Source organism: Molothrus ater, chromosome 14 (assembly GCF_012460135.2).
Source record: "Molothrus ater isolate BHLD 08-10-18 breed brown headed cowbird chromosome 14, BPBGC_Mater_1.1, whole genome shotgun sequence".
Classification (NCBI taxonomy): domain Eukaryota; kingdom Metazoa; phylum Chordata; class Aves; order Passeriformes; family Icteridae; genus Molothrus; species Molothrus ater.
In genome coordinates, this window is record NC_050491.2 from 8,556,649 (window position 1) to 8,583,958 (window position 27,310).

Consider the following 27,310-nt stretch of genomic DNA (forward strand, 5'->3'; position numbering starts at 1 on the left):
GGTGCTAAAGCAGAGTAAAGACTAGGTAAGCACATTGAGGTCAGACAGCAGTTGCACCTGGCATTGAGCTCTGTAAGTTTACCTTGTGGTAAAACCTGAGTCTTCATTGTGCTGTTATCCTCGAATTGCTCCTGCATGCCACTGTGCCTGCTCTTTATAATGCTCTAATCTTGGAACAGTTCATGGGAGTGCTGCTGAGTGACGAAAAATACTGCCTTTTTAGCAGTGAATGCAAGTCCTTTGTTTCAGCATAGAAAACATGATTTCCATCCACACAGACTTCAAAAGAAACAGTGGGAATTCTTGAGAGCCTAATTATCATGGCATAATCACATTATCAGAGATTTTAGAAGCACTTTACTGTGTCCTTATGCTTTAGTGACACTCCAAGGGACTGGACAAAATCTTCAAGTGCTGTTAAAATCTTTCTCGTAGGGCACTAATGGAGGAGAGAGCCCTGAATGGGGCTGTGGGCCCTGCAATCACAGAGAACATATTTAATTCTTCTGTCAGAGAGCTGCTCATCCAAACACAAGCAGAAGGTGTAGTTGCTTGTCTTTATTCTCCAGTCTAGGTATATTTCTCAGAGCCACCTGCACCAGAGCAAAACAAAAGCCTCCTAAAATGTTAATTCCCATCAGTTCAGTCATTGTGAAACACTGTAATTAACCAGGCAATCAAGCTAATGGAATACAGAAGTATTAGCAATTCAAACAAATGAGGAATTCACAGTGTGTTTTCTCTACAAACTTGGGCCCTTGGATGCCATTTCTTTTGTGAGAGGTAAGTAAGACTGTAAGTGTAACTGTGCCCATTTTCAGGTTATGCCTCAGCACCGCTGTGATGCCTTGAGGTAAACAGTCCACAATCCATGCTTTGTAATTGAATTGTTGCCTGAAAGCCTCTGAATTGCTTGTGATTATGGGAAATTCAGTCTCAGCTTTAACTTTTTTAAGTGAGAGCAAAGCACGTGATTTTTAACGTTTCTTGTTGTGTATGGTTGCCAAGGACAGCTGAAGATTTGGGGATTAATGTTCTGATTATATAGTTTCCAATATAAAAGATTCCATTGATAATTAGCTCAGAGTGAAGAAAGCTAAAAATAATCAACATAAAAGCCTTTTCAGATGTGAGTCTGTGCCTCTGGAAGTGCACACTATGGACAGTGTCTAGACAGAAAAGGTATGAAATATCAAACATGCACTTGACCTCCGTTAAAAGGCCAGGATGAAACAATCACACCAGACAGAGCGATATGGGAGAATTGTTGCAGTTAAAAGAAAACTACAACAGTGAAGAAAGACACATGGAATATGGGAAAAAATATTTTTGCCTGAACAGGTACTAAAAATTATCTTGGAAAAAGAATTTTTAAAATCATGTACACTTTGTTTCACTTTGCTTGATTTTAAACATGTAACAATGCGTTTTTAAATTAACAGTAAAAGTCTTTTTACCTGCCAAGCCATGAGTCAGGGCTTTGTATGTCTCCAGCTGAGACTACTAAAACACTTGCAGCAGGGAGCTGCATTCCTTCTGCTGTTTTACAGAGTTGGGGAACAGGGAAACACTTCCATGGACATGAGAATTAAAAGGAAGGGGGATTATGTGGTGGAATTATTAAGGTGTGGGGATTTTTTAACTTCCTCCTGTATTTTATTTAACAGTAAGTCTTGATCCTTTACGCGGGCAACTTTGTGTGATCCACTGATTGTCTTGTCGGTGAAAAGCATAGCAATAAACCGCATTTTCTGCTGGTACTGTGGGAGCTTAGCGTGGTGTCTGTGCTGTTCTCTGGTGGGCACGGCCCCGCAGGGCGCTGAGGATGCGGTGACGCCGGCTCCTACCAGGCGCTGTGGGCGCGGTAACACCGGGCCGGGCGCTGCGAGCGCGGTAACGCCGGGCCGGGCCGGGCCGGGCCGGGCGCTGCGAGCGCGGTAACGCCGGGCCGGGCCGGGCGCTGTGGGCGCGGTAACGCCGGGCCGGGCCGGGCCGGGCGCTGTGGGCGCGGTAACGCCGGGCCGGGCCGGGCCGGGCCTGGCGCTGTGGGCACCTACGAACCGGGCAGCGCCAACCCGCGGGGGCCGCGCCCTCTGCCGGCAGCGCCCGGCTCTGCACCCGCGGCGCGCTCCTCTCCCTCCTGCGCTTGGGCTCCTCCGGGCAAGGGGATTCCTGACAGCGACCCCGCACTCTGAGCGCTGCGGCGAGTCCGGGGAACGGCAGCAAGGCCTTTCCTTCCCATCACACCTGTGCTCCAGATTCAGCTGAAGGGTCTGCAGCACAGGTGTGAGGGGAAGCGCCTGGAGGTGGAGCTGGGCTTGTTCTTGTGGCGAGGTGGGGATCGGAAATAGCCTCAAGTGCCAGGGGAGACTCAGGCTGGGTAGTAGGAAAAGATTCTTCACTGCAAAGCGTGGTTAAGAAGTGGAATGTAGTGGAGTCACCGTGCCTGGAATTGTTAAATGAACAAATGTGGCACTTGGCAATATGGTTTAGTGTGCATGGTGGTATTCAGTCAAAGGCTGGACTTGATCTTGGAGGTTCTTCCAGCCTTAACGATTCAGCACATCATCACCAGACAGTTTAGGGAGGTGGTTGTCCTTCTCTACTCTGTGTTGGTGAGGCCCCATCTCAAGTCCTGTGTGCAGTTTTGGGCAGTCTTTATCTGAAAATGGACAGGGAAAACTTTAGGATGTCCTAACTACGCAGAGAGGTATCAAATTGCATTAAAAGTTGAGTTGGAAAGAGTAATTACAAAGGAGTTTGGGGACACGATGCATTGACTTGTTTTTAATGTCTATTAGGGTCGACCGGGACCAATTGGGCTTCAAGGACCGATAGGAGCACCTGGATTTGCTGGCCCAGAAGGTTTGCCTGGAGCCAAAGGTGAGAGAGGAGCAGTGGGCCCTCCTGGACCAGCTGGACAGAAAGGTGACAAGGTAGGCTCAGCAGTGACTCTTCTGTCCCTGCAATAGTTCTATGGTCTTGTGTATATTTTTGAGTGAATAAAGATAATCTTGGGCTATATGTCCAGGGATAAAAATACAATGGCATTTCAACAGTATCTTTAGAGAATTGTCTGCACTTATTTTTGAATGAGAATACACATGCTAAAGCTACTGAACAGTGTAGCCATCTGATAGGTGAGCTACAGCCAAATGAGTTTTGCTGTTGCAAGTAGTCTGTCACTTCACATGCCCAGGGGTAGATGGCTATTATCCACACTCTGTTCAGGGAGACATGGGGCTGGTTCCTGTGTAGAAGACCCTGAGCTAGTGTCTAGAAAAGCAAAAAGAAGAGGTACTAAACAAATTCTGCAGTTCAGTTTTGCAGGTGCAAAGTTATTTCTAACAAAAAGAATACAATAAACGACGTCATAATAAATAAAGTAGCCCATAAGGTATAGGTGTCAATGAACGGTGCAATGTGCATGATTGGAAACAATTTCTTTGCACTGAAAAAAATCCATTTACTCCAGAACTGTTTCTATCCCCTGAAGCTATACATATGCAATACCAACATGCCATAAGATTCTCTCTCTTCATCCCTTGTGGGAGAAATGTATTTTACCTTTCCAAAGGAAGAACAATTTAGGGAATTCTTCTTGCACAGTCTGTTTTGCTGCTATTCAGAGCAGAGCAACAAGGTATGGCAATTACTTGCAGCTTGGGCAGTCTGAAGTTAATGCAGTGGTCTGCATACCTCTAGGAGTCCTATCCAACTATAGACAGAAAAATATGTAAGTTTTGTTGAAACTCTTGGAAAGACAAGGGTTAAATTTATAGCAGATTGTTTATTTTCCTGGCATCTTGTTTTCCCCAGATGTGCAGTAGGAGATTATATTTTTACTTTAAATTGCCTGATTAAAACATTCCTGAAGCACTCATTTGGCATCCAGTCAAGCTCAGATGCTCAGTTCCTGTCTTCACTGACACCTGTGGTCAGAGGGAATCTGCCTAAGATAGTTTGCTCCTTTTGGTTTTGAAAGCAGAAGTCCAAGACTGAGAGTGTTGGAGTGAAAAATACATCACAGATGACTGAAATATACAGACCAATGAAGTGAAATATAATGTGTATTCTTTTTCTTCAGGGTCCAATGGGAGTTCCAGGATTCCAGGGAATCAACGGGATCCCAGTAAGTTTGCATATGTAAATATAAATCACCAGAATGATAATCACAATGAAAAGCACCTGAACATGATTAGATTGTCCTAGCACATGCATAGTGTACCTTGCCTCTATCTAGATGTTTGTTAATCCACCTGGTGATTCCATGCTGGTTTGTAAGAAACCAGGAAGCTGATACATATCAGAAAGTGAGCCCGAGTTACACGGGGATCGTTTGCATGATTCGCTTTTCTTTCAGCACCATGTTCCCTCAGTACTGCCTAAAAAACCCTGAATCATAAAATCACAGACTTGCAGAGTTGAAGGGACCTCAGGGAATCAAACAGGCATGGTCAGCTGTGCTTCAGGCCATTTTTAGCATGCGTATCCTAACCAGTTCTTAAAACCTTGTGATGATTGAGACTAAATTCTCTATTAGAAAACCTTTGCTAACTTCAGTCTTTCTTTCTGCAGTTTAAAGCTCTTAGTTCTCATGTTACTGATCAGGGACACAAAGAGCAGATTGTTCACTTTTGCTTTGTAGTTGCCGTCTTGTATGTGATAGCTCTTACCAGGTCTCCCTCAGTCATCTTTTGCTGTGACATGAATGAAAACAGTGATGAGAGCTGAGGCCCTCCAGATTACCCTTAATTCTCTTCTAGGTTCTAGTCCTGGTTTAGATCAGGTCACAGGTAGGTAACCACTTTCCCTGACCATCAGGAGCATTTTGTTTCCTTCATTCTTTAGAACTTTGCATTCTAGAGACAGTTTATAAAAAATTATGTGGCTAGAGTGTTTTTGCCAGCTTTTGTTTGCTTGGTCTCTCCAGTGATTTTTGCAGAGGTATCTCAGGGAACCTTTAAATGGATCAGCTTTAGAAGTTGCCCCAAACTTCCTTACTCTTTCTACACTCTTTGGATCATCCTGCTTTTTCCTTCCGATATTAGAATTATTTTTATTTTCTTGATGGTGTTTTTCCATCCTGTGTGTCATTGTGCCTTCAGACTATGCTCATACTCTTTCTCATCTTCCCTGCTTTCTCAGATGGCCAGGAGCTCCAACAATTGAGCTGTGTTTTCTTACTTCATATCAAAACCAGAAAAGTTGTGATAGATTGGCTGAAAATGCACAATTGGCCTTTTAAATGAGCTTGTTTGATTCCAGTTCCTTCCTGGCCCTTGTCCTTTAGTCCCCCTCTGCTCATCCTTGCCTGTTTTCTCTCCTGCTCTACTCCCTTGCTGCTATTTTTTTTTCTTTTACCACCAGCCAACTGTCTAGGTCTGAAGAGAACAAGCTGTTCCCATAATACTTAATTTAATTGAACACACTGTGGGAACATGCTGTTCTCAGGGTGTTTTTTCAGATGAGGCTCTGGAGAAAGGGGATTCCCAACAATGAGGGGAGGCAGAGACAGATTGCCAGGTAGTTGGCAGGGACAGGCATTCCAAGGAGAGAGCAGGGAGACAGATGAGAGGATTCAAAGCCTCCAGCAAATGCAGATCTACTCTGCTTTGCAACATTCTGCAGGTGGGTGAATGGGAAAGAGGCAGATTTTGCTGGCATAAGTAGCAAAGTGCTCAGCACTGTGGCTCAGCACTGTGCCACAACTGCAGGACAGAAAAAGGGAAAAGGGAAACTTGTTCATACTGCTTACATTATAACCACTGAGATAAATGCTTCCATTGTAGGGTGAAAATAGCAACCACCACTGCTTGAGTAAATATTTTTACTTTTGTCATTACATTTCAGGATAGTGAGCAGCTTAGATTTTTTTGTGAAGTGTATACCAATAAAGGCACTTTATATGGATGTGTGGAATGTAGAGCAAAGGAGAGAACATGTGTGTGTGAGAAAGATGGAAGAAGTAAAAATATATTGCTATCTCTGCACATCCAAATACGAAGAGAGATTCTTTGTAGTATGCAGGTGTGTTAGTGTAGGCAGGTGTACTTTAGTCATGGCCATGGGCAAGGCCCTTTTTCAGAGGGGAATCCCACTGCTGACCTTAAGGGAAGTGGTATTCCACAGAGCTCCCTTGGGGAGTGCTGGTGGCAAGTAAATCATGTTGTTGCAGCTGGCCTGACTAATCCCTTTAACCTAGTAAATACAGCAGCTACATGTGTTTATTGCTAGACTTTCATGTCATGCTGTAGGAGAAGCCCTCAAATCCTTAGCCCTACTTGGGAAGTTTATTTTTTCCTATAAGACAGGATTCAAGGACACCTCTGGCAAAGGCTGGAGCTGAAGCTGGGAGATGTATATAGCTTTTCATGAACTGTCCAAGGAGTTCTAGAAGGAAATACTTTTATGATTAGTGAGCCCTTGTCTGTGCCATGAAAGCCAAAGCTGGATGAAGAGGCAGTTTTGTGACCTTCCTGGAGTAAAAGCAAGCACTTGGCAATGGCTGTAGAAAGGCCACTTGCCTTAGCAACCATGAAACTGTTTATTCAATTAGTTTTGTATTCATCCCTAATTGCATTTGTTTCTTTGTTTTTAATTATTCATTGAGCTCTCCTGTTGGGATTGCCTTTTCCCTGTTTGATTTACAAAAGAGGCCCCTTGGGATCACAGTGTCAGTGTACAGCAAGAGCCAGATAAAGGAGGGCCCAGATAACCAGTTCAAATTTCCTTATCTCTTTCACACCAAATGCCTCCTTTTGTGAGTACAGAGAGCACAAGCATCTCTCCAGCCTGTGTTTTAACTCAGATCTGTAAACTAATCACCCTGACATGTATAAGTAAAATCTGTGAAAGTCTTGTGCCTTAGTCAGTTGAGGTGCTTGTGTTCAATTGGCACATCTGCCAAAACAGGAATTAGAGGAGGTGAGAGCAATGAAACTATTAACCACCACTTTTTCAGGTCAAACCAGCTCTTTAAATCAGTATTTTAAACCCCTGGGAAAAAGCTTCTTTTAAGGCAGGACTTAGCAACTCTCAAGGAAGTCAGTTGTGGGTGTTCAGTATCTCCTCAGATAAGGGTCTTAAAACAAAATATTATGAACTCTGATTGCAGATTAGCTTTAAAGTAGGAAATCCTTTGGATTGTTTTCCTAAAGCAAAAGACACAGAATGTGTGTGTGTGCTTGTGTGTCAGTCTGTGTCATGCTTTGGCACAGACCCACAGACATGGATGCCATGGGATTAAGTAACAGGGGCACAGATTTATTTAGCACACATAAGAAATCACTGTGATCAGCATATTTTATGTCCTCTCTCTTAAGCCCTACTCACATTTTAAGAGGAATACCAAGGTCCTTTGGGCCTCTTACAGGCTGTCTTGGTCTGAGAGTTAGGAGATCTCGCCCCAAGCGTTTCCCAGGACGTGCTCACCCGGCAGCTGCGTGCCACGGGCTGGCTCTGGGCCAGCAGGAAAGCTGGAGCAGCTTGGCTCCCTTCTGTCTCACTCTGAGGGGCAGATGTTGGCCCTTTCAGCTTCACTAAACCTTGCAGCTGGTCACCTTGTGTTGTAACCAGATACATGTGCAGCCACATAGCTCCTGGTCTTGTTTATGCTGTAAACAAAGTGAAAGACCTGATAGACACTGACAGCTCTGGCCTCTGACTCTGCAGCACTGCCTGTCCTGTCAGAGACTTGATGGTCTTGGCTGTGACATCCTGCATGGATCAAATTAATTAAGTAATTTCTAAGAGAAAAATCTAAGTGGCAATACATTGCTGCTTCAGCCTACTCCAGTTGCTTTACTAGGGCCTGGCAAGTTCCTGCTTGCATGCCACATGTTATTTTGATAAGCAGAATAATCATCAGAGCAACTGGTAGTGTTAATGCAGTGGTCTCTGATGGTAATGCTTTAGGATGACTTCATTCCATTCCTTGTTAAATCTCAAATTTATACTTGTCTGGGTGAGCTGCCTTAATTGTGCAGTTGAGACACACCTGACATTGATCAGTTTGTACCTTGTTGACTGACAGAAAGCAGATCAGGTCCCTCTCGATTTTGTTGGCACAAATCTCAATGCAGTTGCCAAATGAGCTGGACCAAGGACTTCATCTGACTGGAAATTAACCCCATTAAGAAATAGAATAGTTATTTCTCTGCTGTGTTTGTTTCCAGCACAGGGAGTAGGTATGTGTGAATAAGCAGCCATATGGAATAGCTGTCCTGGCAGCAGCTGAGGCCAGTGATCAGCTCAAGTAATTACATAAATATGGCTCAAGTAGTTCTGCATCCTTGAGAAAATCACCCTGCTACTGTGTGTCCCAAGCTTCCCATCTATAAAATTAGATTATAGCGTTCACACATTTTTTCAAGGTATTTAAAGATCCTTAGATAAAAAGCTTTACATTTACTGCAAAGTTCTCATTGAGTTTCACCAATAAGGTCTTCCCAGTCCAATCCAATAGCATATGCTATTGGCTTGGACTGGGAAGACCTTAAGTGTTGAAAATGTGCTTTATTTTAAATGTCAGGCATGAAGAATTGTTAATGTTCTGCTTTATCTCCATTTTATCCATGTTTGGTTTTTTTTACTTTCCTAATGTGAGTCATAACTTGCTTAGTGCCATATCTTAAGGACAAATCTTTGGGATCAAATAAAAGTACTTTTGGGATGAGTCAAGATCACCATGTACAGAGAGGGGAGAGAACTGTCAAGTTACTGATACTATCTCCATAAGTTTAATTTTTCTTCTTGCCTTAAAACAATGTTGTTGAGTGCCACAGGACTCACTTATAGGAAAAGTAGTGCAGAATCAGGAATTGCCTGACACTTGGGCATTGTGACTGACAGTTCTGCCTTTCTGCCTTCTGCTCTCAGATACTCATGTGGCACTGAAGAAAAACTGCCTGAAGTCCCAAACTTTGATCTCCTTTGCATTAGTACCATGCTGAGTAAACTCCAGTCAAATTAGTAGAGATATACCAGGGCTAAAGACTTGTGAAATCAGAATTAGGTACAATTATGTTTTGCTCTGCTTGATTTAATAATTGGCCATTGCAAATACTTTCTTTAAAATGTTGTTAGTTTAATTGGATCTTTCTCCCAATTGCTTTGCCCAAGGTCATATGTTTAATATAACAAATAAAGCTGTTCTGCTTGAATGGCCTGATACTGGAGCTTTAACATCTGTTGATCTATTAAAAGAAAGAATCCACACTGGAGAGGAAGAGAAGTCACTGAAACTCCAAGCAGATTTGGATTATAAATGCTTAGTATTGTTGAGTCTGCCTCTGCCCTTTCTTTTGCATGAGCAGCTTCCATTGCTGGTGTCAGGTGCACCCTTGCGTGCTGTTTGACACTGTTACATTCCATATGGTTCACACTCTGTGGGATGGTCCCTTTTGGGACCTACTCATGCACAAGTTATGTACTTCAGAAAATTGTCCCTTGGAGAAAAAGGTAATCAGATGAATGCAGCCAGTGTTCTAGGATTTAACCTTTAGGGAGGACAAACAAAGCTGGCTGAAGAAGCTTGTTCTGTTGCACTCTGCCATACACTGAACTTGGTCGGGGGTTGTGCAATTCTTTTGGTTTGTGTTGCCATTTGGAAGGAAGATATCAGTTTTCTGGGGACAACAGTATTACTGGCAAATAACAGATCCTGTGGTCATTCTCTCTCTTTCCCTTCACACAGGGTCACCCTGGGCAGTCTGGACCCAGAGGCCCTCCTGGCCTCGATGGCTGCAATGGCACCACTGGGAGTCCTGGCATTTCTGGACCTGATGGGTTTCCTGGCCTACCTGGACTGCCTGTATGTCCCAACTCAAATGTGTTCTGTTGTCACTAAACCAGGATTTGCTTTTTGTGACGTTGTTGGAGAAGTAACTGCCAAGTACTTAGGAAGAACCCAAAAAACCCTAAGTTTATTAGAATTGTTAGAGCTCAATTTTTTTATCCACTCTGAGGATAAAATTAAGATCCTGTGGACAAAATCCCCTCCCTCACCTGCTGTCATTGCTGCTTTGGATGCAGCCCAGGATATGGGTGGCTGGCTGAGCTGCAAACTCACACTGACAGTTTTTCATCCACAAGTACCCCCAAGTCCTTCTCCATTGTTGCTTTCAATTCAGTCATTCCCCAGCCTGAATCTGTGCTTGGAATTGCCTCAGCTCAGTTGCAGGATCTTGCACTTGCTGAGGTTTACATGGGCCCATCCCTCAAGCCTGCCAAGGTCCCTCTAAATGGCATTGATGTGCATATGAACAGGGGAGTTCTACCATGTTAAACAGGTTCAAATAGGATCTAAGGTTGTCAAAGGCCTAAAATGAAAAGAAAATCCTATATAAACAGGAAAATACCAGAGAAAATGTTTGCAGAACCTTGTTTTTCTAAAGCTGCAGGAAGTCTTTAGTTCTCATAATAGCCCAGCTTCTCTGGCAAAGCAGCAGTGGTACTTTTACAGCTAACTAGAGCCAGGAGTTTGCCTTGTTCATTTTGCTAATTTAGAGAGTCTTTCAAAACTAAAGCAGTGTTTTTTCAAGAAATTTATTTTTTACTATTTTTTCTTAAATCAGGGTCGTCCTGGCCCAAAAGGCCTTAAAGGAGAACCTGTTTTTGCTCAAGGCAGTCTTAAAGGAATGAAGGTAAGACTTGTCATCACACAGGAGAAAATGCAGTACAAGAAACTCTTTGATGTCCCACAGGTTGCAGGGCTGATACTGCAGCTTTGATTGCTCGTGGTGTCAGTCCTGGGTGTATGGGTGCAGAGCTGTGCAAAGGGCCTTGTAATAACTTCATTAATGACACAGAATACTCTCAGAACCTGGAATTGCTTGGTTTTTGAAGAGATCTTAATTATCCCATACTGAGATGCTGAGACACTGCTCATCCTGTTACTGTTCAGTGCATTTTACAACTTCTGCTGTGAGATTCCAGCGGCCTCTCAGTGTTTCTGGTGCTGGAAGGTACTAGAAGTTTATCACTCACAGTTTACATATGTGCTTCATTAAATATTGAAAATATTAAAAAATTCACTCTGTGATTTAAGGCCTCTCACACTGACTTTGCTGGTCAAAATTAGAAACTTTCCTAAAATTCTATCCACACTATGTACGCTCATAAGTTCATAAAAGTTAAATAGGTCTTTATTAATTGACTTCTATAATTATGGGAAATGAAGATAATTTCTTATTATGATGATGTACTTTTGCTTATTTTATAGGCAGTCATATAATAAGAGTTTTTATAGTGTATTTTCAGTGGTTTTCTAATTAATATTTTTAATGTCACTTTATTTTCTCTTGTTACACATAAATAAAATGGTTCCAATTTTTCTAGAGATCTCCATTACTCAATTCAAATATGAAGGAATAAAGTTCAAGATATTTTCCCATTTACACTTGATCTAATATTAACTAACAGCAAATATTTCTATTTATACAAAGCTTTATGTTCCTTATAGTTTGCTGCAATTATGTTGTGTAATTTTTACATATACATTTATGATTTTTAGGGTGAAAATGGTCTTCCTGGACTGGATGGAGTTCCTGTAAGTTATTTAATATTGGGCATAATGATTTTAAACAATATTAAGTAGGTACATTGTCAGGTATGGAGTCTCAAGGACCCTTTTCAAATTAGTGGGAAGTGTATTTACATGTGTGGTACCAGTAGTGTAAGCAATTCTAGATTTGGAAGGGTATGAGTAGGGAAAGGGTATGGTAGGGGAAGTCCAATTTTTCCTATTACCTCATTATTCCTTTTTCAAATCAAACTCCCTTCATTGAACTCTGTAACTTTGATTTTCAAAGTACCTCTAATAATATGAAATAATTTGCATTAATATTTAAGTTGGCTTACTTAACTAGGGGATATTACTTAATGTTTCCTGAGACTCACTTTGGATGGGGTTTGATGGGGTAAATTCTACACATCCTCTATTTGTCCTCTGTTCTTTTTATAGGGCCCAAAAGGTTTTCCAGGTCCAATAGGTCCTGCAGGCCCTATAGGATTACCAGGTTTGCAGGTAGGAGACCTCAGCTGTTGTATTTGTTGATGGAACAGTTCCAGCTGTTGGCAGTTTCCCTTTCCCTTGTCTCTGTTTGTGTCATGGCAATGAGCAAGAGTGCCTGTGCATCTGAAAACCCTGAGCACAGCTGACTTCCAGCACAGGATACTCATTCTTGGGTAGTTTAATCTAATCACAAGAGCAAAGGCTCCTCTCTGGGCACCCAGAGCAGCAAATGAGGGCTCCAGAAGAGCTCTGCAGTGCTCCCTGCAAACACCAACACGTTGTTACACTGCTCTGAGCACTGCCTCATCCCAGGGCTGGGGGAATAGCCTGACTTCTGATCCTTGGAGCCTTTGTTGCCATGAGATGTGTTAGCGTTGCTTTTTCAAGATCCTACAAGAGAATTTCTATTGGGCAAAGGTAAAACCAAACTACATTTTTGTTGGGTTTAAGTTGAAGTTTTCTCTTAATTAACGACGTTGCCAAAGAGCTGTGCTGTTAGAGATGTGTAGACTTGAGAGCACGTGTGTTGCTTTTGCTTTGGAGGCAAGAAAGTTCAGGTACCACTGCAAATCCCAGCATTGCTACAGTTGTTTGCATCCTAATTAAATCAAAAGGAATAAAATCTTGATCTTGTTTACATTTAGGGTCCAGTGGGTCCCCCTGGGCCACCAGGTCCAAAAGTAAGTAGCTACCTTTCCTGTTTTCTTTTTACACCTAATTTTTGGGGTTTAACAGTGCTGTGGGCTTAAATAATAAGGAGTGGTGGTGTTGCTGTTGTTTTATTATTCATTCATCCATGTTTTTTTTCTCCCCTAGGGTAACATGGGATTAGGCTTTCAAGGAGAGAAAGGAGAAAAGGTAAGTGAAACTTGTTTTATTATGGAAGAGCATTAAATAATACTCCAGAGTTCCATCACACCTTGGTCCTGTAGAAAGTGGCTAGATTCTAGTATTTTCTTCTTTTCCTTTTTCTTTTCTTCTTTTGGAATGGCTGGCAGTTCAAATGCTAAAGAATCTTGCTGCTTCCTTATTTGTTGGTACACTAAAAAGGATGGGAGCCTATTCTGGGTGAAGAAGAAGGGGAAATCTCAAGTCAGTGCAGTATTTTTGTGGTTATCAAGACTGGAGGTCATTAGACATCTTTTGAATCTCCACTTCTCAGTTTCTTTGCATCATCACCTGTTGTGTTGTTATTCCAATGACTTCATTCTTCCTGGCTTTCATTACATTCTTTGAGTAAACTGGTGTGTGATTTATAGTCTCACTATCCTAAATGGGTGTCTTGCAGTCAGAATTTACACAGGCAAAATGGGGCTTCTTCAGGTTCTCAATCTGGAACTTGATTCTGCTGATGTTAGAATTGGTTCTTCATCTTCCACAATTCTAATTGTTCCTTCTCTTCTTTTTTTTCATATTTCTCCCCAAAATTTTTCTGCAATGTTTTCCTGTTGGTTCAATTGCTGAGCCTTTTTTTTTTTTCTTGGCATGTTTTATAATCACAAGGCTTTGGAAACAGATGCATTTTGTTCATGTTGATTTTCCATCTGATCTTTTGATTCCCATGACCAAAGTCCCATGCTAGCATTCAGGCACACAGATTTATATACATGAGATACAATTGAAGTGGTTTTTCTTCTGATTTGTAGGCCATTTCCATGGAAAATCAAACATGGTCTGCTATGTTAATATCTTCCTCTTTTGTTTACAGGGTGATGTGGGGCTGCCTGGGCCTCCAGGTCCCCCACCCTCCACTGGAATTCTGGAATTCATGGGATTTCCAAAGGGGAAGCAAGGAGAAAAGGTCTGTAAATTCAGTTTACAAACCCTCTCCTTCTCCATGTTCTTTCATTCAAGAATGAACAAAATTACTGAACAGTGAGAGCTGTTATATTTCCAAATCAAAATAATTTTTTGTACCAGTTTATTCTGCCAAATGGTTATTGAATAAAAATATTCATAGCTCAGAGCATTGTGGACCACTAGAGAATACATACCTCTCAGAGGAAGAAATCTGGAAGCTATTTAAAGGATTTTGTCATTAATCCTAAAAATAAGTGAACTGTAGCTTGTTTTTGTTGAACCTGTGAAATTGTGTCAGCTGAAGCAAAAAAAATCAATTTAGGAAAATAAATGGAACCTCCAGCTCTTTTGCCTTAGTGCGCACTACTTTGAAATAATCTGATTTTTTCACCTTTGCATTGTTATTACTGGGATGTGAATTTAGGTCATCAGTGTTTTTATGAAAGCTGTGTGGTCTGAGTTAAAGATTGAGTTAAAGATTCTTCAGACACGTGAAATTTAGGCATATTGAGTTAATCTGGGACTTATACAGGCTGGTTTGGGAGCCCAGTCTGAGCTTGCCTGAGCCCCTGTGTAAAGTTATGAGAGAGATTGTTGTACTTGGTCAACTGACATTAGTGTGAGCTGAAGCTCAGACAAATCCCACTCCTTTGGGCTCTCTCTGGAGTTTGTAAGCAGAGTTGTGAAAACACTGCTGGCCCATCATGAGCTGTTTTGCTGCTCTCACCAGGCACTGTGCATGTTGCAGTTTCCCAGCTGATGGTGTGACATGGCCCTGGTTTGGCTTGTGGCAGTTGTGGTCAGCAGAGCAGCAGCTGCCAGGCAGTGGCCAGAGGAAGCACCAGCTCTGTGCTGGGAGCCTCTGATGCAGCACTTGGTGACACAAACCCAGGGCACTCCCTGGCAGAAAAAGGACAGAGCTTTGCTTTAGGTGTCAGGAGCAGGGTGGGTGGACAGGAAGGTCTTCCTTTCACAGGCATAGTGATTTATTGTGTTTGTCTCTTCCCCCCTGCCAGGGAGAGCCAGGTCCTCAAGGATTCCCTGGAGACCAAGGATTGCCTGGTGTCCCGGTAAGGACAGAGGAGTGTTTTTAACACGTGCCCTATAGGGGTTAGATGATTCAGCAACCTCTGAATAGCTCACAAGGCCTCTACAGGAGTTTCTAGGCACCAGAGAACTTTGATAAAAGTGTTCACAAGACTTTTTGAAGAGTGTAACTGTAATCTGATCGTTTTTTGTCCTGTAGATACAAAGAATAAAGTGCTGTCCTACTACAGACTTGCAAAGCTGCCCAGATTTCAGTACCTGCAGCCTGCTGTATGCAGACCTGCTCAGAGCTCTACCTGTGGCATGGCCACTTGATGGCAGTGTTCCTTGTCCCACAGGCATTTTTAAAAATCCTATTTTTTTCCCTTTTATTATCTCTAAACATATATTTTGTAATTTTACTTTAAAGCTGTGAAGCACATGCAGATCTTTCTTTCTATCCATATACACCCAGTTAAAATGGGCTGTTGAGTATTAGTGCTAATCAACTCAGCATGGTGTTGCATCTCCTCTATATGAATTAAGAAAAACAATTTAGCCCTGAATTCCAGAGAGCTATTTCCTGCCTTAAAACATTTTGTAAACAGAGGTTGTTTCAATAAGTTTAGGGAATAAATATTTTTGGGAATTTCTGACTAATAAGATAAATTGTTTGCCAGTTTCTTCAGTTACAGATGTTCTTAGGAGAAATACGTGCAAGGAAAACCTGTACATGAAGCACAGTTTGTTATTAGCCTTTCTGGACATGTTCCATGCTTAGCTTTATGCAGTACAAGAGACCCATTGAAGCTGGTGAAATTGAACATATGTACAAACTTAACCACAACCGTAAGATATTTTAAGATTGAAGCCTGGAAATTGCTTAACTACTGTAACTCATGCTGAAATTAAATCCTGGTGTACTATCTCTGGATTTGATACTTCTTGCTGACTGGGAAAGCCACCAAACATTTCCATATGTTGAGCATGAAAATGCTAGTTTTGTGTTATTCATGGGCTTTGGAAGGGAAAAGCATGCCCTGAGCATTCCCTTGAACTGCTGCTGTTAAGAAATGAGACTTGAAAGAATTTCTCAGTGTGGAATAGAATGCGGAGTAGCATTGGCAGGTCTTTGCTGTCTGTAACATGGGGTCACTTGCAGTTGCTACTGAAATATATGCCATGGTTAGAATGGATAGAAGTCTTGAGGAATAAAGCAGAGACTGTACTGCACATCCTGCCAAGTCTGATGGATGGGAGTTTTTCTTGCTGGGACAAAGCAGTCCCAGCAGAAACAGTCAGCTCCCTTTGTCTCACTATTGTACTGTTTGTATACATAAATGGGTTTGTGTTCCCTTTACTTAGGGATGTGCTGTTCAATTCCAAACGAGATCACAGAGATTTAATGTTGACATTTTTCCTCAGGGCTTTGGAGGTGTTGGAGAAAAAGGAGAAAAAGGTGTGCCTGGCTTACCAGGTGGCAGGGTAGGTAACTTCACCAAGTCTTTAAATGCCTGTTCTCAAACACATGGGGGGGGCCTTTCATCAACAGACTCATTCCCTGCTGTGATGTGCTCCTGTGCAGCAGGACATTCTGTTCTGTGTGTGCAGAATAAACTATCTGATAGAAAGTCTTCACCACACTACAATTTATTGGTTTTGTGATTACATTGTAACACCTAAGTTCCTAATAAATTGAAACACCATTACTTCCTTAACTTGAACTGCCAATTAGAAAAACAGTGCTTAAATAAGATAAGCCTGCTTTTATCAGTTATTTTGTTAAATTCTTTACATTGTTAGTGTTAATAATTGAGAGATAAGAAAAGCAGTGGAAGCTTCTCTTTTTGAAAATTTTAACTTTTAATTCTTTGATGCTGAGATATTTGAAGCCTGATCAAACTGGGATGGAGCCTCTAAAAGTTAATGTGTTTGCTGTTCTAGGGTCTTTTGGGGTTGGATGGATCTGAAGGAATTCCAGGGAGAAAGGTGAAATTTCTTCTATTTTTCACTGTATTTAAGAGTTACAGAAGCTCTCTAACTGCTTAACATCTACCAACTTCCTTATATTGTGGCTTCAAGTTCTCTGATGGATAAATATACCTGCCTTATTGAAATAGTTAAGCTAAGTAGAAAGTACAAAATCAGTAGATCCTATGTCTCCCAGTGTTACTTTAAATGTTTTGGTGCCAATAATTTTTTAGAAGGGGAAAACAGTGGGGGAAAAATGTGTGGGACAAGGAAAAGAATGTTTTAGACTCTTCATTTTGCAAGCATTTCTACAGTTCTGTGAGAACTCCTAGGTGTTGTCCTGATTTGCACACCTTCAGCCTGCTCACGAGTTCTCACCATCTTCACAAGGAGGCCTGAAGGAGCTCTGGTATTTTGTGAGTGCTGAGAAATTGATACCATTGGTTTTCTCTTTCTTTAATTCTTCTTCAAATGTTTGGTAGGACAAAGAATTTGGTTTGTGATTTGAGTCCAGGCTCTGCAGATGTCTCAGCTAAAAAGCAATGCCACTTACTGTTTCAGTGTGTATCACTGTTCCATTGTGGGGTTTTGTAGGGCCACCCGGGTGTTCCAGGCTATCCAGGACTGGACGGAGTAGAAGGCATGAAGGTAACTTCTCACTAAAGTATTGTTTTTTTAAAGGTATTTTCATGAATAAATAGCTATCATTGCTCCAATCAAACTTCATGTTTGCCCCTATATCACTGTCATTGTCACTACATTTCAGTTCCTCGTTCACTTTATCGTTAAGCACAAAAATGAGTTGTTGCTGAGCCATGAATGTTCAGGTATTTTAATAATTTTTCAATGTTAATCATTGAACTTCATGACTTAGAATTTACATGTAGCCTTTCTGGTCTCCTTTATCCTTACAGCAATGCCATATTTATTGGACCATTGAGGCAAGATTAGGTGGAAGTGAATTGATGTGAATATAGTGCCAAGGCTATCTGAAGTCTTGGATCACAGATCTACAAGTATGGACAGACCTGAGAATGTGTTCAGTTTCTTGTACTAAATATAGGTGATGCATAGCAGACATTTTCTGGGTATCTTACAATTTGGGCAGTCAGACAGCTGGAAACTGAGTGGAAAATGATTAGCTAGTAGTTTGCTGTGAAAACACTGCTCTGCCACCAAGATTGCAGACTTGTAAAATGCAAGTACTGAAGGGATGTTTTGTGCAGAGTACATGGAAGAAGTAGTATTAGATGTTTCTGTACAGAGAAGTATTACTGGATGAAGCAACAAAGTGTGCACTGCCTTGGCTCACTGCATGGTGTTTATATGATAAATATGATGACAGTCAAATTTTGTGCTTGTGATTTCAAAGAGGATCTGATTCTCTTTGAGAGTGTCAGTGAGAGGAAGGAATGACACTGCAGTTTGTCACAACTTGCCTGTTCTACCTGGATGACTTTATGAAGGAATCCACCTTTCTGTAAGCTTCTACTATTGAAATTCAGTGTTGCAAGGCAACAGATAGCTGAAGTGATGAAAGCTGTTAAAAATGAGATCGCTCATAGCAGCTCTCACCATGAAATGAACAGATATTATCTACCTGATGCTGGTCAGCGTGGTGACATAAGTGGTCTCCAGTACACATTGTATATACATGTCTGTGCTTCCTACTGAGGTAATTGGAGACCTTCAGAGGATGGCTGGACAGTAGCAGCCATCTTGTCTGAAGCAGCCATCAGTTTCATCAGACAGGAACGATGTAAGTCAGGAGAGCAGATGATTATGAATAGCAGAACAAAGTGAATTCTTCAGCAAGACAAAGAATGATGGTTACTCAGTGTATGGCTGCAGACACTGGTACCATAATACAGTCTGCTTCCTGACCAGCAGCCTCCTCTCCATCCCCTATCTGAGTGTGGTATGAATCTGTTCTCTTTACAGGGTGAATTAGGTGACATCGGTCCCCCAGGTCCTCCTGTCATTATTGACAGGGAAGGTGTAGTCATTTCAGGTACACATTTCCTTTTTTTTTTTTGGAACTCATCTAAAGCACTTTTTCCAATCCAGCTTTCTTTCTTACTGTATTTTAATGCTTTCCCACATTGTATATTGGGTCTAATCTATCCCTTGTTATTATTTCTTTATTTCTGTATTGTTTGGCTACACATATATTTAATTCATTGTTTATAACTTCAGAATTTAAGGAAAGCCATTCAAATGATGTGTTTCAAGACAGAATGAAATGTCTTGCTTGGGACAGGCAGAGTCTGTGTGAGCGTGGGCAAGTGCTGTGTCTGCTCTGTAGACACACTTCAATCTCTCTTCAGTGTACCAAGGAAGAATGGCTTCCTGGTGCTGGTAAAGGGTGCTCTGAATGTAATTCTGCTGTTACTTGTTGTCCAATGAGGTAAGAATATTGTTGAGAAAAATGAGCTTAATTAATGCCACAGCTGACTGGGGCCTGCATGGGAACAGTCTCTGAAGCCATAAAGGTAAGGAGACATGGCATAGTCTCTCCTATTCTTTCTCCTTCAGTCAAGTTTGAAACAACCTCTGTAACAGCTCAGGAGGAATTTTTCCCAATATTATTAACTTTGACTAACAGACTTCCTGCTCACAGCTTGGCAGCCTTTGCTATCTGAGAGATCAGTGGCTACTACAGTAATTGACTGAACAGTATTTCAGCAGAAATTCTGATGAGATTTTCTTCCTTGTTTTCCTCTTTCTCTAATAGGTGCCCCAGGTGACCCTGGAAACCCAGGAATACCTGGTTCTCCAGGAGATGAAGGGATTGTTGGTTTACCAGGCCTTCCAGGGCCTCCAGGGTTTCCAGGCCTGGAGAGAGGTAAAGCAGCTGGGACAGTGCTCTTGGCAGGCTGTTTGCTCTGGGTTTTGTGGAGAAGTTTCTGTGTAGTAGCCTGGAGATGGTAAAGGTATTGGAGCAAGCCTCTCCCTGCTCCTTCAGCTGGCTGATGTGAGGGCTGCTGTATGAGAAATAGGAGGCAGGGATGGCACATAGGGAAGCCAATTGTTGGCTTAGATGGGAGCAGAATTAGTGCCACAATTATTACAGCTCAGTCTTCACATGTGAATATTTGGTGTGGCAGTGTACACAGGAGGCTGTGGTTTGACTTCCATTTTGAATGTGCTAATTGGAAGAACTTTTCCTGCCTTTTAAATTATAATGACTGTTTTTGAAGACTTTTTATATTTGCAATAAAGAGCTAACAGATTGGCTTGATAAACCCACTGGGCGTGCAACCCATTTGTCCCATCCAAGATCTCACTCAAAAGTTTTTGTTTCACTTGAATGTCATCTGGGAAATTCTGGCCTGCAGTAATCCAGATATTTGGAACTGCCAAGAATATCAGAAAATAACCCCCCTGCTCAGTGTTACATAGTTAATTGTCTGATTGTTCACAGGGACTTAAACAGTGCTGTGGAGTATTTTGGGTCACCAAAGGAGTGTGTAAATGGGAGCCAGTTGGTCCCTCCAATTAGTACTTTTTCCTTGGTGTAAAATTATGAATTGTTCTGTCCTAACATGATTGCAGTTCAGGGTACAATGGTAATTATCTTAACATTAAAAATACTTCAGTGCGTTGGCTGCTGGAGAGCTGCTCATTGTGTCATTGTTGTCTAGATGGAATGGGCCCTGGAGGGTCTCCAGGTATTCCAGGAGTGAAGGGTGAAGTTGGAGAACCAGGAAGAGCAACAATTGGAATACCAGGCCCTCCTGGCAGAGGTGGTTTGCCAGGTCTGCCAGGGGCACCAGGATTGCCTGGTTCACCACGTATGTAGAATTTTTATATCTATTTTTGTATCAGATTCAGAGTGAAATAGGATAAATAATCATTTATATATTTAGTTCTTTGCCAGCAAGGATTATTCATCTGTAAACTGTAAATGTTTGACTGACACCTCATTGTGATTGTAGCTCACAAACTTATATATATGAGTTGACACTCTTTTAGAGTAAGACAATAAACCTAATTATTGTTGAGTGTGGTAGCCTGAGAGACTGAAGCACAAAGTTGTGTACACACAGTTTATGACACCAAGGGCTTTGAAGGTCTAGGTTAGTCTCCTTTTGGCTTAGGTAAAGAACAGACTTTATGAACACCTGAGGTAAATGTCTGTCTTGTGACCAGGTCGTTTGGGTACCAGGAGTCAGATAGGATTCCAGACCCAAGGCAGTAGGATTTTGTTTTTACATGTTCATTTGCATGGATGTCCATATGAAATTAGTTGTGCATTGTTTTGTTTTCCTCCGAAATTGAGTATTACAGGATCAGGGTTGAGTTTACAAAGCTGTGTTTTACCATTCTGCCATAAACTGGGGTTTTTTTTGAGAGCCAACCCTTCAGAACAGAGGACACTCCAGTGATGGAGCCATGGTCTGATAAACTGGTTTTCTGAGGAGAAGAAATAAGTGTTCTCTTAACTTTTTGCTGGTCAATTCTGGCTCAGTTTTCTGCAGAGTCTGTAAAGCTCCTGTGGCTGTGTTTAGCTGATGGCTGCAGTTTGTCTCCATGGAGCATCAGACCGTGCTGGTCAGCACTCCATCTTACTGTTGTCACAGAGGGGAAGGGTTTGCAGACAGTGTAATTTTAGATTATGTTTGATTGCTTTCTGCTGCTGTTTCCATCAGCTTACGTTTCATTCCATTCAGCATATAAAGAGATGTAGACAACAGTCCTGCAGACATGAAATCAGGGACAGGGAAAGTCCCCTTAACCCTTTTGCCCTTTAGTATCTTTCCTGAGCTGCAACCACTGAATGAAAGTAATTTGCCATTCTTTACACTACCTGTCCACAGTTTGGTGAGTTCTTTGGTCATGCTGGTAAATCTGTGAAAAAGTGCAGTGGCAGAGTAGAGGAATTAAACTCTGTTGGATCCACATTGTGAGAACTTTTGCTTTTCTGTATGAAGAGCTGGAAGCAAATGTAGCAGAGAACTGCAGAACTACTGTGGGTGGTACCAACCAAGATCTATCTCCTTGTGCTACATCCAGAGATGCAGTTTTGTCTGGTGCCAGTTGCATCACTGATTTTTTAAGTCAGTAATGAGCTGGAGATCAGCCTTCTCACGGCTTTTCCTTGCCTTCTTTCTGCTTGTAGGCCCTTCATTCTCCCCAGGGATAATCCTGAGTGGAAGGACTGGGGTCCCAGGGGAGCCTGGGCCAAGAGGGCTGCCAGGAGCTTTGGGTCCAAAGGGCTACAAAGGTAACTTACTCTTGTTTTGAGAGAGCTTTTCAGCTGTCATCAGGCTGAAAGATGTTTACATGTGGTTAATATCTTAAGGGATGAGTTGTAAGTGTCTTTATGAGAAATCACAGGAGGGGTTGAAGGAGCCAACAGTCTTTGCAATTTAGAAAGAGTTGTGGCCAGCACTGTCAGTAAAATCCTATTTCTTCTTCTTATTCTGCTCAGGCAAATAAGCTGATAAACATATCATGCACAGAAAATTGCCTAAGTAAGTTATACTTTAAAGCCATGAGACTTAGAAATAAAATCTTATTCACTGCTTTTTGCAATAGAGGCTGTAAATGACAGAAAAATTTAAATTTATTCTCTCCTTTGCTAAAAATCGTGAGAATTTGGGTCTTAGTGTGCGACAGAACCAGCATCAAAAGCCATGATGACACAGATATCACTGTGCTTAGTGATTGTTCGGGTCCATAACCAGTGACAATTCAGGGTGTCATTGTAACCTACTGGGAGGGGGAGTATGGATTTGTTTTCTCTGATAACTATCTCTAAAAAAAATGCGGAAGACCTCCCTAAAACTCCCCTAAACCCATCTGTTTAGGAAAGTTTAAACCTTTGGGAAGAGGTCTAGAAGTGCTGAGGTTTGTGCCACACATTGTTATTTAGTGATGGGCATTGCATGGAAATTAAACTGGAGAAAACCTGAGCTCCACTTGCTTGGCACTCACATCACCTGAGTAGAGGAGAATGAGAATATGAGAATGGCTTTGTCTTAATTGAATCAAATACTGCTTTTGGAGCTCTTGCAGTTGAAAAGGGACTTTATCCAAACTCAGTTTGGAGTGTTGACTATTTTCCAGGAGAGGCAGGTGATTGTGCTTGTGATGGAGGAGTTACAAGAGCTGGCCTAAAAGGCATCTCAGGCCCACCAGGTCCATCAGGAAGGCCTGGTGTGCCTGGTGCCAAGGGCATTGGTGGGGACCCAGGCTCTGTGGGAGCACCAGGACTGCGAGGCCCTCCGGTAAGGCAAAAACAGTTTGTGTTGGTTATTCTGAATTGTGGCCATGAATTGTGATCTTGAATGTAATGAAAGAACTTTTTTTTTTAATAGTTGCTTCTATTTGTTTGGATTTAAAAAAAATCAACCTAGAAACTGATCTGTGTAAAGAAACTGAAAGTAGAGATACTATTAGCTATAAAAATGGGACAACAAATGGTTCTTAAATCTGAGAACTGCACATTCATCAGTCAAGAGAAAAGTAGTAAGAGTTATTCATCCCAGGACTTTTTGGAAGTAGACATACATTGGCTTAGACCCAGGGCTCTTCCTAAGTGAGGGCTGGCTGGGGAAGCAGTTGTACATGTGCATGGAGAGAAGATCTGAAAAATCAAACAGGGAGATCTTTCCACATCATTGCTCATAGCTGTAAAAACTGTGCTCCACAAATGGAGTCTGCTTCCTAACTGCTGTATGCTAAATACATCAATGAGAGTTGAGCTCTGGTTTTTATCAAACAGCTAACATAACAAATAGGATTTTCCAAAGTGCTGAGCATTGCTCATTGCAAGTATTTACTTTTGAAAATCGTAGTCCATAAAGATACAAATCATTTATCTTCAGAGGATCTTTATCAGTGTCAGTAAGTGCAGCACACCAAGCAATAGGAAAGAAGTTTCATTACTTGGGTCCCATTATATCATCAGTGATGTAATGTTCCCAGATGCCATGCAAGATTGCTGTCACTGTTACCAAGGTTTGGCTTGCCACTGTGGAGCTGTAGTGATAGTAGAAACAGCTGAAAACAAACAAACTTCTTTCACCTCCCAAGTTACTGTACACAATAGGAAACTCCCTGGAGATTCTTTCTGATCTGGTCATTGTGTCCTGCCCTTGTATGACATTTTTAAGAAGCAAAGTCTTTTCTCTGCATGTTCCTTTTCTTTATCTATTGGTCTGTAGGCTTCAGCTGGTCAGCAAGGACTTCCAGGCCTGAAGGGAGAAAAAGGGGATCCATCCTATGCAACAGTCAAAGGTGTCCGTGGGGACCGTGGTGCAACAGCACCCAGAGGACCTTCAGGCATCCCAGGAGCTCCGGGCAGGGATGGACTGCCAGGCTTGCCAGGCCCACCAGGCCCTCCAGTAAGTCCAGATTAACCCAGCAGCAGTGCTTCAGAACTGGAATAAGGAGCAGAGAAAGCAGCCAGGCCTGGCAAACTAGTCCTGAGTAGCCCTGGGGTAAAGCTTCAAATGCATAAAAAGCTCACAGTCCCTGAGCACAAATTTGTCTTGGTCAGGATTAATAATTGGCATTCCTAATGCCTCTATGAAAAGATAAACTTCAGTAGACCCTAATGCTGTTCTATGTTGAGTCCTAAAAGACAAAAGCATTGTAGGCATATTTATAAGTGAAATCTTTAAATAGGAAAAAAAAAATCCCACCAGAATCTTATGAATTAAAAAGAAAGTAAATGTCTTTCAGAATCTGTAGTATTTGCATTTTGGCAAATACAATGTAAAATATTCTTTGTAATAGTCACCAAGTTTTGCTACATTTTAAAAGAAAGATGGATAATTTACAGTGGTTTCTGTATATCTTTTCAGGCTCACCTGAACTTTGCACAGAACGAACCAAACCCTTACACACATTTTAAGATGATAGTGGTGGATATTCTTTCTGCATCCCTTTGACTTTGAGCTATAATTGTCTTTGCTGTGCACAGGGTGATGGTGGGCTGGGTTTCCCAGGTGAAAAGGGTCTGCCAGGATTACCTGGCTCCAAGGGCCATCGAGGAGAGCCTGGTTCTCCTGGTGTTGGATACCCAGGCCCTAGTGGAGTTCGTGGACCACCAGGTGACAGTGGAATGGATGGGTTTCCAGGACAAGCAGGTCTTCCAGGCCCTCCAGGTAGGTATTGCTGGGTCTGCTCCTACTTTGAAGAGGGTAAAGCTGCAAGTGAAATGGTACTCAATTTACTGCTGTGCCTGTGGCTAGGCCAGAAGATTGCATTAGGCCAAAGACTGCTCTTCAAATTAATTAAAACTTGTTTGTGGGCTCACCAGGCCTCACATGGCAGTCACAGATTTCTCAAGTTGTCATGTTCAGGAGGACACAGATAATGAACAATAAATACTCAAGCAGTGCTGAAATACTACGAGTATTAGATGGACCTACTCCCTGGCTATTGTTGGAGAGCCATTTTACACCAAAGGTAGTTAGCAAGAGTGAGAAAATGAGGTTTTTGAGAACACCTAAATCATCGTCCAAATAAAAATAGTAATTCACTGATATCAGAGGTGTCTGATTCAGTTTTCAAAACTATTACTATTATTGAAATAAGAGCTCCAGATTCTTTTTAAAAGAAGAAATGTTAATACATTGTATGAATTGAACAGGTGTTGATGAATAAGAGGTTGTCAAGACAGTCAGGTAGGGAGTTCAGTTGTGACTTGTGCAACCAGCTCTGGGCTCTGTTTGCTTCCTGAGGTACTGTGGTTTGGCTCAGTTGATGTGTCATTATATGCACCTAAAGCATACCATAATGACAGTGATAAAGTAAGTAAATATGGGTTTGATAATACTTCATATATGATGTTTTATGGCTCATTCTCAAATTAAGTTACATGGAAATTCATGTCTAAACATTTATGGAAAATGTTTTCATTACAAAATGACTGCAGAAAGCTGGTCCCAGTTTTGATTCCATGTCAGCCATTTAAATATAACTTAAGGTAAACAATATTTTTTCTTTGTTGCTGCTGATTTTCAGTGTATTTTACATGTGTATACTTGGGCTCCTAGGTTTGTAATTCTGTCTGTGTCAATAATGCAGAGCTAGTAGAGTATTTGCAGGCATAATATAGTGGCATAGATTTCTGGACTGATGCTCTGAGCTTAAAACCCTTGGTGGTAAGACCACCACAGTGAGAAGAGTTGGCAGAGGAATCTCAGAGCCAGAGGGAGGTGAGAGCAAGGCCAGGGCAGCCCCAGGAGGTTCCAGATGTGCTGGATGGGGATAGTACCTCACACCAGTGTCATGCTGCCTTCTTGTTATGGGGCAAGGAGATGTCCATTGTATTGATGTAGCATTAATCTCCCCCAGGGATAGTCTGCATAAGCTTTTTTTCCAATTCAAGTCACATCCTAAATGCTAAAAGCTTTACTAATTCCTAGTTGTGAAAGCTTACATATATGTTCAGTAAATTTTCTCCTACAGAATCTGCTAAATGAAAGTTGCATTGTGAGATAAGTATAAGTAAAATGCTCTGTACATGATGTGAACTCCATTTATTCTGCAGAGTACATCACAAGCCAGCTTTTTATGAGTGCTACATGAAAGCTTTGGGAACAATGAACAGTCCTTTGTGTAGGAGAGTATTTATAGTCAGAACATGTGGGAAAGGGAGTAAGTCATTAGCCAGTTCAGTTTGCACCTCCACAAAGATGTGTAAGAAAACTTGTGAGTGCCTTTCCTCCCATACTAGGAAATAAAATGCATACATTAAAATACATAACATCCTTTGATAACATCCACGCTTTGTAGGATGTTATATATTTTAATGCATACATTAAAATACATAACATCCTACAAAGTGTGTGGGTAGAAGAAATAATAATTCTAATATTAAAGAAATTTCTAATATTCATTCATTTCTAATATTAAAGAAAAGTGTGTGGATAGAAGTAATAATCATACTTTATTTGTCCGGATTGAAAGGCCTTATTGTGAAAATGATAAAAAACATTTAAAGAGTCTGTGACTTTGTACTAGTTTGAAAGCAAACCAGTGAGAGATCCCAAGTCAGAACTATGATTTAATAAGAAAATTAAGATAAAGGCAATAATACAGTATCACTGGCTTAAACTGGCAGAGTGAGGCTACAACCTTGATGTTTCTTTGTTGTAGGTATCACCTTGCCCTGCATAGTTCCTGGAGCTTATGGGCCCCCAGGGACTCCCGGCTTTCCAGGACTGCCAGGTGGGGACACAAGATGATGTAATGCACCGACTGACTGCCAAACAGCACTCATTTGTCAAAGAAGATAATACCTCCCAATTAGTCCTCCTCCAAGTGATAGTTATTCCAGAGGGTTAACTGGCAGAACAATGTCCTTTATTTTTCCCAAAGTGACTAGGCCTAAATCCCATGGAGGATCATATTAACTGCACCGTTTTTTAGCCTTGAACACAAACCTTCTGCTTCTGTGTGGCCATAGCTTTGAGACTTTATTTAGTTTAAATTTTGTATCCAGCACCAGCTTTGCAGAAAATATTTGATCCTGTTTTC

At 41.6% G+C, this 27,310-nt stretch overlaps 1 protein-coding gene across 1 annotated transcript in view; it reads left to right on the top strand.

The window, feature by feature from the left end:
* Positions 1 to 27,310, top strand: part of COL4A6 (collagen type IV alpha 6 chain) — a 108,463-nt gene that overhangs the window by 64,558 nt on the left and 16,595 nt on the right. The window contains exons 4-24 of the mRNA XM_054516352.1: positions 2,802 to 2,936; positions 4,088 to 4,132; positions 9,698 to 9,814; positions 10,578 to 10,646; positions 11,516 to 11,551; positions 11,966 to 12,028; positions 12,661 to 12,696; positions 12,833 to 12,874; positions 13,725 to 13,817; positions 14,833 to 14,886; positions 16,268 to 16,327; positions 16,787 to 16,831; positions 17,408 to 17,461; positions 18,755 to 18,824; positions 19,548 to 19,658; positions 20,458 to 20,607; positions 21,936 to 22,040; positions 22,886 to 23,046; positions 23,986 to 24,165; positions 24,747 to 24,930; positions 26,930 to 27,001. Of these exons, the coding sequence (XP_054372327.1) occupies positions 2,802 to 2,936; positions 4,088 to 4,132; positions 9,698 to 9,814; positions 10,578 to 10,646; positions 11,516 to 11,551; positions 11,966 to 12,028; positions 12,661 to 12,696; positions 12,833 to 12,874; positions 13,725 to 13,817; positions 14,833 to 14,886; positions 16,268 to 16,327; positions 16,787 to 16,831; positions 17,408 to 17,461; positions 18,755 to 18,824; positions 19,548 to 19,658; positions 20,458 to 20,607; positions 21,936 to 22,040; positions 22,886 to 23,046; positions 23,986 to 24,165; positions 24,747 to 24,930; positions 26,930 to 27,001 (1,882 nt within the window). The remainder of the gene's footprint in view (positions 1 to 2,801; positions 2,937 to 4,087; positions 4,133 to 9,697; positions 9,815 to 10,577; positions 10,647 to 11,515; positions 11,552 to 11,965; positions 12,029 to 12,660; positions 12,697 to 12,832; positions 12,875 to 13,724; positions 13,818 to 14,832; positions 14,887 to 16,267; positions 16,328 to 16,786; positions 16,832 to 17,407; positions 17,462 to 18,754; positions 18,825 to 19,547; positions 19,659 to 20,457; positions 20,608 to 21,935; positions 22,041 to 22,885; positions 23,047 to 23,985; positions 24,166 to 24,746; positions 24,931 to 26,929; positions 27,002 to 27,310) is intronic.